Source organism: Poromitra crassiceps (genome assembly GCF_964638095.1).
Source record: "Poromitra crassiceps genome assembly, chromosome: 18".
Lineage (NCBI taxonomy): Eukaryota > Metazoa > Chordata > Actinopteri > Beryciformes > Melamphaidae > Poromitra > Poromitra crassiceps.
In genome coordinates, this window is record NC_139636.1 from 1,573,407 (window position 1) to 1,586,939 (window position 13,533).

At 44.2% G+C, this 13,533-nt stretch overlaps 1 protein-coding gene across 1 annotated transcript in view; it reads right to left on the bottom strand.

Annotated features, from left to right (window-relative positions):
* Nucleotides 1-13,533, bottom strand: part of LOC310793217 (unconventional myosin-IXAb-like) — a 165,630-nt gene that overhangs the window by 28,173 nt on the left and 123,924 nt on the right. The window contains exons 15-24 of the mRNA XM_083654978.1: nt 12,819-12,894; nt 9,980-10,117; nt 9,309-9,348; nt 8,595-8,717; nt 8,132-8,212; nt 6,224-6,334; nt 5,583-5,705; nt 4,741-4,890; nt 2,071-2,378; nt 144-1,382 (exon numbers count right to left, since the gene is read on the bottom strand). Of these exons, the coding sequence (XP_083511104.1) occupies nt 144-1,382; nt 2,071-2,378; nt 4,741-4,890; nt 5,583-5,705; nt 6,224-6,334; nt 8,132-8,212; nt 8,595-8,717; nt 9,309-9,348; nt 9,980-10,117; nt 12,819-12,894 (2,389 nt within the window). The remainder of the gene's footprint in view (nt 1-143; nt 1,383-2,070; nt 2,379-4,740; nt 4,891-5,582; nt 5,706-6,223; nt 6,335-8,131; nt 8,213-8,594; nt 8,718-9,308; nt 9,349-9,979; nt 10,118-12,818; nt 12,895-13,533) is intronic.

Genomic DNA, 13,533 nt, shown 5'->3' on the forward strand with positions numbered 1-13,533 from the left:
AAATCGCACTATAGGTAAGAGGAAAATATGTATTTTTGATTTTAGGGTGAGCTGTCCCTTTAAAATTGACTACCGTACCTGTACATGAAGATACATTTCATTCAACAGCAGCAATGGTTTTTGGAGTATAATGATGCACTCACTTGGAGAAGGGCAGCTTGCGTCTGGGCGGGGAGAACACAGCGCTAGATGGCTTCTCCATCATGTTGACAATAACAGTCTGGCCGGAACTTTTCTTCTGGGCTTTGGGTGGTTTGGTCTCCAGGACGGGGCTGGGAGCCTCCTGTGCAGGCCGTCCCGCCTTCCTCTCCAGCTGACTGGGGAGGAGCACAGGAACGGGGGGCTTTGGCTCGAGGATGATCTGGATGTCGACCTCTGAGGAACAAATCCCTGGGAGTTCTGGAGCAACTTCATTGCTGGTGGAAGCAGGGACCTTAGAGGACCTGTCCTCCCCAGATATGTCTCTCGTAGCCTGGGTAGCAGGCTGTTCCGATCCGATCTCCAAACCGGCAATGGAGGTCTGGTGTGATCCGGGTAATGTTCCCCCCATTTGAGAAGCTCTTTCTAGGGCTTGGGCTGCCTGCAGCTCGCCCTCTTCGACAGGACTCTCTTTCTGCATACTGATCAACACCACTACCGGCCTTCGGGAGGTGGACTCCCTTCTCTCTTTGTATTGTTTTCCGGGGGGTTTGTGAACGGGACTTTGGTCAGGAGTAATATAAAATGTCGCTCTCGGAGCCTCCTGCTTGATTGGCGACTCCATCATGGGCTTTTCATTGAAGTTTGAATCTCTAAGCCCCTCATGCAATGGTAGAATCTCAGGCTGGAACGTTCCCAAGCCAGAATGTTCTTGGGGGATCGGAGGTACAGTGGATTGAGTACCGAAACCTCCAGAAACCTCAGTCTCCATATCTTCCACGCTGAGCAGTTCAAAGCTTCCATGGCTAGCCGGGGATCCCCGGGGTGAATGTCTACGAGAGTCATCAAGTTGACTGTCTGGGACAGAGTCTTCGAGCAGAGGACCTCCCACGCTGGTGGTTCGGACCTTGAGAAGCTCCAGGCTGAACTGGGCCTGCTCCAGCTCTCTCATCCGTCTGCTTTCTCGTTTGGACCTGGTTCTGTGGCTTGTCTCATCTGTGCTCCTACTTCGCTCCGACTCCTCTTCTTTTTCTACCTCTCCTAGATCTAACAATGCTGGATTGGAGGCCTCAGCAGGCTCTATGGAGATATCCTGCACATCACTTTCATGTTCGGATAGGGTGAGGTCCTCCATGGTTTCTGCATCCAGGCCCATCATCCTCTCTGCTGTCTCTTCCTCTGCTGTCAGACACTTTTGTCCATTCAGTAGCTGTCTCTCATGCTGCTCCTTCAGGTCTCTGAACCTAGAGACATCATCAGCGAATAAGGCAAAAGTCATCTTATAATCTTATCTAATAGAACTAAAGCTTCTACACATGGCAGGCAGAAAAATAGCAATGTGCTAATAATTAAGTGATAATTCTTCCAAAGCCTGTCATTTACTGTATGCTGACATTACAGAAGCTCTGAGAGGCAAGTGCAGGAAGGGGGGGGGGGTGTTATGTTCATCCATCTTCTATGTCTAGAAGGTTATACATAACTTGTGTTTAGAGTGCGTGGAAAAAGGGATATGCCAACATTTTGAGAGTTTAGGCCATTTGTCATATTGCCGATATCAAAACTAGAATGTAGATGCCTTTATTTTCACTCTGCGTGCAATACAAACAGCAGTAGCGCTACTTAGCTTAGCGCTACAATGGCAGTCTATGGTACAGCTGCCTAGTCCCGTTCAGTCGCCCAAAATACACATTCCAACAGCGCCAGAAACACTCACATGTACATGTTGTGACTCGTGTAGCTCACCACGCCATGAAAGAATCATCCAAAGTAAGTGAAACGGTAATTTTCGTAGTAAATCCGCACACCGAGAACTAACAAAGAGTAACCGAACTAACAGAGTATAACCAAAGTTACTTCCTCGTTTGCCACGAGGCGCATGCGTTGTAACTTTGGATTATTATTAACATCTTGAACCTAAACTCTTCTATTCACCTGAGGCGTGCTAGGTATGCCCTGCCCACTGCCTGGAGGTGTGTCACGGTCCTGTAGGTGCGACAGTAGTGCTTCCTCTCCCGGTGTCCTCTCCAGGCCGCTTGAACCGTAATGGCTGCCGTTGTCCTGCGGTGGCAGCAGTTTCTCCAGCTCCTCTGTATGGTGAGGGCCGAGTCCCGCCACTGCAGGAACCTCCTGCGCTCCCTGTAGCCCCTCCAGGCTGCCTGCAGACACACCGCGGCCCCCTCCTCCACTCCACCGTCCACAGCACACTCTGACTGTCTGAGGAGGCAGACTCGCCACCAACGCTGCAGAGACACCACCAGAGCACCAAACAGGGTTTGGTGTTAGAATGGAGCTGGAAATACGTGTCGCTTTCAAATAAATAGATTTGAAATTACAATTCTAAACCACTGGTCTATTGCAAATAACAACTAAGGATTTGGACCAAGACTTGCTTGTGTTTCACTTTGCTTGATATTTTCAAAGGGAAAACAGGCAGTAATCACAAAGAACATAACAAAATGCCCCCCCCCCCCCCCCCCCCCCCACAGTAAAACTATTTTAGATTTTTCCAATTCCATTAACCCAGGTCTTGAACAAACAAATGAAACAGTAAGAACATTTGTCGACTGATATTTTGGTATGGATTAGCAATCTACCGTATATGATGAAAATGTGATGTGACAACCTCCATCAGTCATTGCTTTGAACATACACATAACCTTAATCCGGCTTCCCACCCGCAGACACAGCCAATCGTGCCTGTACGGACGCCGACCAAGCCGGAGGTAACACAGGGGCACGAACCTGCGACCCTCACGTTGGTAGGCAGGGAATCTACCGCTACACTACCAGGACGCCCAGTCAATTGAATGTTTGACAAATTCATAAAAACAGGGCCGAGAACACCTGGTACCATTTTGACAACTCATTTTTTGAATTCTGAACTTTATTCGCAGTGTCTTTGGTCTTGGCAGGTGGAGATGGAAATATATCAACACAGCTACTGAAGAAAATCGACTTAACTGCCTTTTCAGACTAACTCTCCAAATGAGAAGTCTGTGAAATGTTACAAAGCCATTCACATTCCTCACATCGTTTGTTTCTTTAAAGAAATATTAGACTTCAAAGAGATGGAATATCTGTATAGTTAACGCCAACATTTTTTAGACAGTTGACAGTTTGTATATATTCATTATTTTTCTCAACTATTCTTCTGCTAAATGTTGTCTGTGCTTCACTGGCTCGCACCCAGCTGGTTCTGCTCTGACTGCGTTTGTTTTTCCTTCGGTCTGACAAAGATTTGGAAGGCTCTCCTCCATGGACTCTTCCAGAAAAAACAAGCCGGCAGCCATTTTAATGCAGTGTTTCTCCCTCGATCCCTCTCTTCTTCCACCCTTCTCTCTTTGGGGGACAGAGGGGAAAATGCTGTATATCCAGTTTGATAAAAAGAAAAAAAAAACATTGTTAGAAGTCGCAGTGTTTCCCCTATATGCATCTGCTGCTGAAATATGGCCACCGCTGCTATAGATTTTTTTAGAAACTAACCTTATACAGTATTACAGACGTTTCATATCCAGTCAATTCACACACCTGTGAGTAAAGCATATACCGGTAAACAAGAAACGTTGTGCTTCGTCGCTTCCCTGATAGTAATAGGTATAGCAAACATGGGGGACAGGGGGATATTAAAAGGGGGTTATTAAAAGCACTAAATTCTGTTATTTACCTCCACATTGAAAAACGAACCACTGGACTGTTACTTTGAAAAGCCGTTATTTTGAAATGGTTGTTTTTTTGGATGGGCCATATGTATGTTTAATTAAAATGGGGGGAAATAATATTGTGAAATGCTGTGATTTTGGTAGGGATACTGTACCATACTGTGACATTTCATACCATTACATCCCTAGTATTGGCTAATAGGATTTTATTGACTGGCTGTCCTACTAGACAGGACTAGGCACTAGGCAGGACTAGGCACTAGGCAGGGCGCACTAGGCAGGGTGCACTTTGCAAGCCAAGTCAAGAAAATTGTGCTTCACCACCGCTGCTACAACTCCATTCTAGGGGAAACACTGAAGTGTTGTAATTTTGTAAACCGATAATTTACAACTGTTGCAGGTATGTATTACGGTATATCATTATATATAATTAGCAAGGACATAAAAGTAAATCACCTCTAATGGAGAGATTGATTTTGGCGAACACTGACCCTTAAATAAATAAATAAATAAATAAATACATAAATACATAAATAAATACATAAATAAATACATAAATAAATGCAGTTTGCATTTGGAGTAAATGCAACAATAATTAATCATGTATGGCTTAATACAGACAGGCCAATTATAATCATGTATGGCTTAATACAGACAGGCCAATTAGCCGGCTTCCCACTGAAGCGCTGGGGGGGAAGAAACTTTGCTGCAAACCATTCTGAAATTGTCATATGATGCACATGCAGCAGAAATGTTAGTTATGATTTTATATCCTACTGTAAGTGGATGAAAATACCACAGGCCCATAGCTGGGGGATTGCTGACCCCTGAGCTGCTTCACTGGAATAACTTGGTACTTTGCTCAAGGGTTCCTCGATGGCACTTGGCACGTCTGAGGATGTGAACCAGCCATTTTCTGCACACAACAATCTGTACGTGTCACCTGGACGATGCGGGCGGCCCGTCTCATGCTGACAAAGTGTTTCCTCTCCAGCACTGCCCTGAAGCGGCGCTGCAGCGTGACGATTCGCCGCAGCACTTCCTGGTGGAGGAGGGTTTGAAGACGCTGACGCTCCGCCTCCCGCAGGAACACCTACACAACAGAGGAAGTGTTAAGACACACCCACCACCGCAGACTCGATCAGAGACACACAAATCATACACTTTACATGCTGGCGACAGTATCGATAGAGTGTGCAGATAAAGGTAGCCTAGTAAAAGCATTCCGATCATGCCAAATCACAGATCAGTCTGAACTTCCACCCGCCCCCAGCCACTTCCACAAATTAGAAAGTAACCCGGGGGCCAATCAGGGACTGTGCGCCGTAGTTGACAAAGCAACCAGCCAATCAGGGACGCCACAACAGTAATGACATCTCTCAAAGCAACCAGCCGTAACATTAATGCTAGTAGAGTAAACACAGCCATCAGTTATTGCAGAAACAGACTCAATAACAGCAATTAAACAAGAACAGGATAATGCACTAGCAGAGTTTCTTGGCTGAAGGAGTTGTCTGTCAAGGCAAGTACTCCCGCCCACTGAAACCGATGTGGGCGCCTGGAAGTCCAGACTGATACGTAGAGTGAAACAGAAAGTGAGGTCACATTATTAGGATGGTTTTTCACCCGGCTAAGATAAAGGAGCCGATAGACAAAGCCACAAAGATGATGCTAAAACTGCTTATGCCGTGCTAAACATGGACACACTAATAGGACCCTTAGGATGAAAGTATCCATAAATGCTACATATGATCATACAGAAGAACTGCTGTGCAGAAGCCGTACCATTGTGTTTCCCACTTGATAGCCAGCAGGGGGCAGATGGATCTGGCGGAAAAACTCCCTGATGCCCGACTTGGTTGGGCTCGTGCCGCGGGGCAGCAGGACATGAAAGTGACGCACAAAGTCCTGGAGGAAGGTGATGTCATCATCAATCAACCAGTGGAGATACAGTGTCCTCTGTCTTTAACACGCATTATGATACAAACATTATGTGCTGCATAATTAACCTTACATTCAAGTTCTCCAGTATCTGCAATGCTGTAACATCTCATTACATTTATGAAGATCATTTTGTTTCTCATCTAATTGGAATAATAGTTGTGATTCACAATATCAATAAAACAAAATTATCATGTTCTTCCATATTTGTGCAGCCAAAAAGACAATAAATCCTAAAAAGATGCCTATAGAGTAACGGAAAATAACCAGGAAATAAAACTAACTCGGTACACACTCATAGATTCTTACAATAATTTTTTTAAGCCATTTCTTTGGTCATTTTTTGTTAGCCATCTCTAACTTTGCATAGTTGGTCTTCGCTGTCAAAATACTTCAAGATGCTACCAATAAATGTCAATATATTTTTAATGCTAACGTGGCATTAAGAGTGGATCTACTGTGAGCTGGTAGTGGGAGGGGCTTACCTGGAAGGTGTACTTGATGCTGTATCCTGATTGGCGGATCCGGACGGTCTCCAGCATGCCTGTGTACCTGAGCTGTCTGAGGACCAGGCTGTCATTGAAACGCAATGGGAGCTGAGAGAGAGAGCCAGAAAGAGGGAGAGAGAGAGAGAGAGCCAAAGATGATAAAACATGAGACAGAAGGGATCAATAGTCGTTTAGTGACAGAAAGCACACTGAACTGAACTCAGACTTAGGGCTGTACCCGACTCAGAATTCTCTCAGTCCAATCGGATTTGGCTGTTCAATACAAATATTCGACTATTCTTTCTTTTCTTTTTTATAAGACTATCTGGCAATCAGAAAATCCATAGACATGAGGTCCTTTGATTTGCTTGTCTAATTTGGACTTGGCTTTACGGTATTAGCAGGCTGATACTTATACCAAAATAGGCTATATATATACAGTATATCACAATCTATTGGGTGAAACCAAGCCATTCCATGTCAAATCAGACATTTAGCACCCTGATATACTGTAGGCGGAATGGAATGATCCTTGTTTCATAACCACATTTTGCGACTATTCAACATTGATATCAAATAAGGCTCCTTCGAACGAATCGTCAACTATTTGAGATCACTCCTACTCACTGGCTGAAGTGAAGACCTTTAATATTAGATACACCCCACTCCATTCCTATTCATTGGATGAACTTACCTTCTCAGCATCAGAGATCTTTAACTCATTGAATGCCAATGACGACAGCTGTCGTCAATTCAAATACTGACGTAGAGTGCCAAAGACGACGATTGTCGTCAATTGCGTTTTTTGACGGTGGGACGTGGATCAATCCCTGATACATCTCTGGTACAACTATTGTAGCTATTGGAGGTCTATAACCTATTTTACAGAACCCTTAGGTGGCGACAGTGCTCTCCACATAACAGAAAGGCAAGGAAAAAACAAAGAAGAAGTCGTTATGGAAACGGAAATCGCATCGCATCCGTATGCATCGATATGCTGAAGCACGTTACTGCAGCTGTGCCTGCAGCAGCCAATCTGCTCCCACAATTGAGCCGCTCCGTGTCGGTTGCGACAGCACATCCGCACATCCACACCGTGGAGTTGTTATTATTCTCAACTGGAAGCATCGTTGGCGGTGACAAACACACGCGGAACGCTGTAAAAAAACTGGATGTTGCGCACCCTTCACTGTGCGCACAGCAAACTCAGCAGAGAGCCACCACAGACAGGAGGAGGAGTGTGCAGTTGAGGCGGGGCGGGGCGGGGCGGGGCGGGGGGGGGGGGGGGGGGGGGGGCACGCAGAGCAGCACGCAACACCCAGACAGACCCAGGCAGCAGGACAGGATTGACAAACGCAAGCCAGAATATCCGATGCCCACCAGCAGCAAATCAAGACCAGCAAGAAGCTGCAACCAGCAGCGCACGCAGGGGCCAGCGCTGCTGGTTGTAGCTAAAAATATTATTCTGCCAAACAAAATTCCCTGGCCTAAACTGTTTTATTGAAGGAAATTATTTTTGAGGTGTGACTACATTAGAAAAGATTAGCTTCAGAGTCAGTGATGTGCTTGAAATGTTTAATTTCACAAAAGGCCAATTATCTCAGCTTCTAGAAAAAAATTGCTGTTTTTGGATGAATCAAGCTATCTTCTCCGGCTCATAACTAAAGAACGGAAAATGGGATCAATAAACTTTTTTTGCAGATGATAGAATAGAGTCTCATCGTTCTTTGTGCGTGTTCAGTGTTTACATAGTAATATCACACAATATTCTGTGGGCCTCGAGAAATCACTGAAAACGCTCTGAAACTCTGGCACTGGGAGCGTCCGTTCTCCAAAAGTGGCTGGCACTCAATGAGTTAATATTAGAGACACCCCATTCCACTCATATTCACTGGATGAACTTACCTTCTCAGCATTGGAGCGAATGCACTTGACAAAGTAGGGCTCTGACTGAGCGAGAGTCTCCATCAGCTTATTGAGGGACGCCTGCACACAGAAACACAAACCACCATGACATCATCACATCCTCATCCACTGACTTTAAAGTAAAAAACCTGTGTTTTCATATGGCACTCCTCCTGTAAAAGGGTTGAGTGCATTTAAACACACGTATTCAGTATTCAGGGTACATGTGGGTATGTTGATATGCATCTTCATATTCCAAGCTCAAATAATGCTTCACATATGAATAAAAAGTCCCTCAGTAACTTTGACTCTGAGCACATTTGAAGTGAGCTAATTTCATTTTTACCCCAGCAATTTTACTTCTACTTGAGTGAAAATATAAGCAAAGCAACTGTACTGCAGCCGTATCCTCATTGTTTGCAATGCAGCAGGTCGTCCAGCAGGGGGCGAGAGCAGCACTAACCTGGAACTGGGCACTGATGCTGGGCGGCTTCTTCTTCTTGTGCAAGTGGAGCAGGGACTTGGTAATGCGGTCATGGAGCGTCACACTGCTCAGGTAGCGCAGGGACTTGACATCCAACAAGTGCTACACATACACACGCACACGCACACACACACGCACAAAAAGAGCCACACACAGTTTATATATGGATGGATACATAGGGGATTGTCTGTGTGAGCAGGCATCTTAGATATTGTGTTAAAAGACTTCTCTTGGTAATTCTGCTGTACTGTATTAGACAGAGGAGAGAGACAGCTGTACTGTATTAGACAGAGGAGAGAGACAGCTGTACTGTATTAGACAGAGGAGAGAGACAGGGAAGATTCACTCATGACAGGGCTCCATGATGAGGCACAGAACAGGTGAGCAGTCCGACTCAAATCGACCCTATCAAGGCCACACTAGTCTGCTAAGCACATATGACTGCATAATGATCCAGAGATGAGGTGATACAATCATCCACCAAATGGCACAAGGGATGTAGTGATCGGGGTGAAATACACTGACCCATGCCAACCTAAGCCTCAGTGTCTCCACTACTGCGTCTCCCTCTCAGACGGTCTACTGCCTCAATATAGAGGAAATACAAAGGAGAAAGGACCAGACTCTCACCTTAAAACATTTAATAAGTCAAAATAAATGAGAGCAATGCAACGGGACATCGGTGTGTCTTACCTTGGGAAGGGTGGGTTTGCTTTTGCAGTTTTTGTTCCTCCTAGGTGAGAAATTGGGTTTTAGTTGGCAGATATGAAACGAGGAATTCACAAACCCACATTCTGAGTGTGTACGTGTATATATACATATATATATATATATATATATATATATATATATATATATATATATATATATATGTATATACCCCATGTGTGCATTTGGAAACAGTCGTAAACATGAAAAACGGTAATCTCCTATGACAAATACTAACATGAAAAACTCAATTCCTGGCTCATTCTAATGATATTTTTTTTTACAGGAATCAGATATATGCCTGGCCAACAATTGTTACGTTACTCGGGTGGAATAAAAAGCAAAGTAACATGATTTTCTGGCTTTTTCCACATACATTTAGAAAGATATTAAATTGATTCATTTTCTCTGCATTATGTGCATATTTTCTCTATTCTACTGGAGAAAATGTATTACATCTCCATCATTTTATACATTGAGTTATGGTCACAGGACACTGTTTAGAACTTTGAAACAGTATTGGCAGCAAAAAAGAATTATAGCATGTGTGTGTGTGTGTTTATGTGTGTTTGTGTGTGTGTGTGTGTGTGTGTGTGTGTGTGTGTGTGTGTGTGTGTGTGTGTGTGTGTGTGTGTGTGCATGAGTGTGTGTCTCACAGCAGGATGCCCTGAGCTCTCTCTAGCAGCTTGCTGTTGGTGGAGTTGAGAAAGATGCCGTCTTCCTCCAGTGTGGGGCTCCCTGCCAGACGACCTGCCCGAGAGCTGCGGCCGTTACAGCCCACGCCGTAACCCTCCCTACAGGAGGGGGGCGACAGAGGGAGGGGTGGAAGAAGGGAATAGGAAGGAGAGAGGGAAAGATACAGGGAGGAAGAGGAAAGAGTAAGGAAATGAATGGGGTGGGGAGCGAGGTTATTAATTTAGTTGAACATGTTATATTTAAGCAATAGATCACGACAGGCCGTGATATATGCTTATGCCACACCTTAGGTGTGGTGGTATAATAAGCATACTGTATATCACGGTCTGAAGTGAACTATTGCTTTTATAAAACGGTTACCAAGTAAGGCAATATGAAAGTAAACAACTCCAATTTAAATGTCTTAAAGTCGAGCTGAACCCAAAAATTACTTTTCTTTTCTTTTAGTTCAAATACCTGGGTATGCAGTGCACCTATTTAATAATGTATGCCAAAAAAAATCACAAAAGTCTAATTTCTTTAGTTTTTCACACTTTTTCACATCAAAAGTTCATTTTTCAAGATTTCATTCATAACAGTAATCTACAGTTTGCTGTATGGCGCCTAGTGCCTGTCATCTGGCAGAATTCCTATCCCATAAACAAACTACTAACTTGGCCAATTGTATGTTCATATGTTGATATACACAATAAAGAAAACGGTAATGTCTAAGAATGCAAACAAATGTAACTGGCTCGTTAAAACTCACATTCCAGGAATATTGTATTTACCGCAATAGCAATAATGGGACGTGCCTGAGAGCTTGGTTGTCAGGAGTTGCACCTCGGAGATTCCAGGCCGACGGGCTGCACTCTCCGCTCCGGCAGCTGGCTGCCTGCGGCTCGCTGAGCTCCACTCAGCCACTAAACCTCGTGTCACCAGGCTCTTCCCAAGGAGAGCGCCATAACACGCTGAATCCCACTCGATTTGGGGGTGGAACACGGCAGGATTGGCAAAAGCCCAATCCAGTGCCCAGAATTGTCAAATAAAATCATCGACATGCTACTATCAGGGTATATGCAGCAATCCTGAAGTTAAATTCAAGACTTTTTCAAGACTTTTTCAAGACCCTTCCAATAAATTTCAATACCCCATCGCCACTTCGAGCTGTAACCGATTACATCAACGACACACCTTCAACTAACACAATTACTATACATTTTGAGTTTGAGATTGCAAAACTAAACGGTCTTAGTTTGCCATAACTTCTATGCACTGTATCAATACAACAGAATTCAGATAGGCCAGGAAGGAATAAAGCTCAAGAGAATAAATTGTGTGACTAACCCAAAGGCAAGGTTTATTTAAACAAAAACAAAAAAAGTATATTTATAACAATAACATGCTCGCTCACTCACTCACTCACTCACTCACTCACTCACACATGCACACAACAGTGTTTCCCTGAGGATTTAGAGAGATCATGGTGGATAGACCCTGGACCCTCTTGAAACAAAATGTTGTACATTTTAAAGATGCATCAATCTGGTGCACTCTGAGAGCAAACTGAAGAGGTTGAATTGAAATTAATATATGTGGCAGTCAAACTCTATTGTGGCCTGAGAAACACTGATCAACTGTCACTGATACAATGCTACAATTTCTCAGAAAGAGACATGTGGCGTCATAGTTTCAATGTTGATGCACACACACAGCCTCTGTCTGTGTGCTGGTGAGCCCCCCCCCCCACACACACACCCACACACACACACACCCACACACACACAGCCTCTGTCTGTGTGCTGGTGAGCCCCCCCCCCCCCCCCCCACACACACACACACACCGCAATACGTTTTGATAACGACATGCTGGCCTACACATTACGTTATTTGTTCAGTCAAGTAACGTTAACGTTAGATAGCGCAAAGATAGCTGGTGCTAATTAGCCATGTTAGCCTATGAAAGTGTTTAGCTGACATTAATCCTGCTGCGGGTGGAAATGGTCTGTGTCCGATACGATGTATGATGACGCAAGACAACGTTTTAACCATTGATAGTATAGTTTTAACGTACCTTGAATTTGGCAAATAAGGATGGCATTCCCGCATGTTTAATCCTCCCTGGCCATCTGTGCTTTTACCCAAAATATTCCCACAATATTATATTTGTATTTTTCGACGGAGGAAAAGTTCTGGGGGTTCTCGGGTTCTTCTCTTTCAGCAGCCACTATCACGTTGAATTGCAACAATAGCCTACGCACGGCTGTAAACAGTTGATGACTTCTTGGCAATCAGTCAGTGACGATCACTCACAGCTACACTGATTGCTCGTGTAGCCGGGGGGGAGGGGCCGCGTAAATACACTCTGTCAAGCGACCCGGCACTTTCTCTCAAGCTGATACTGTGGGGAGCGGTGGGGAGGCGGAGAATGACTTGATAAACAAAACATGTGCGCTGTTGTGAGGACCAAAATAAATGAATTCACGTAAACTTATATCAAAATCTTTGGACATATTCACATCGAAAAATAAATAACACATTTAAACACATTTAAAGGGTCTTGAATTGGAAATTTACTTAAGACTTTTCTGAAAAAAGTATTGAAATTGAATTCTTTTCAAGGGTCTTGATTTTCCCTAAATTGAATTCCCAACTTTCAAGACTTTTCAAGACCCCGCGGATACCCTGACTATGACCCGCCTCTCAACCGCTCATCTCAGACAAGTTATGTTTTCAGTCTGAAACGGACTCCGACCCACGTGCCACTACGGGTTCAGTTCGACTTTAAATAGTGCGACATTTGTATTGACTCGCACTCACCAGCTGGCCTTCTCATTCAGGGCGTTGGTGCCTTGAAGGTCTGACAGAGGCGTACGGGGATTTTTTCTAGTGATACCTGAGAGAGAGAGAGAGAGAGAGAGATTCAAACCAGTTAGAATGTTAAATGTTCTTTAACAAACTCAGCTCACAAATCCCCCAGTTCAAAGAGCTGGATGAGCAGTTGGGAGAAGGAAACACAGCAACTCTGGCTGCACAATATATGTAAGGGTTAATGCACGACGAGGTGTACATTATCACTTTTTAAGGGACGACGCGAGAGGCGTGAACCGTCCGAGGCGAAGCCGAGGATGGTTGCCTCCGCGAAGTCCCTTAAAAAGTGATAATGTACACCTCGTCGTGCATTAACCCGCTTATACCATGGTCACTTGCCAACAAAACAATAAGACCAGTCATTTATATTTCCATGTGTAATAAATAAAGCAATCTAAATGGCTAAATGTCTGTTATTCATACTGTAAATCAGTCTTCCACAAAATAAAATAGTCCCTCCCACTTCCACCACCCTCCGTTTTAAAGCCGACTCAAACGTTAATTTTATCACAGGAATGCGGGTTTAACGATGTTTTGCGTTCTACATTAAATTAAGACATTACCGTTTGGCAGCTTGCTTTATTTTGTATGATAGATACGTATTGGCCAAGTATATTAACATTTAAGAGCGAAGAGTTTCAGGAAGTGACAGAGCAGCGGGGGC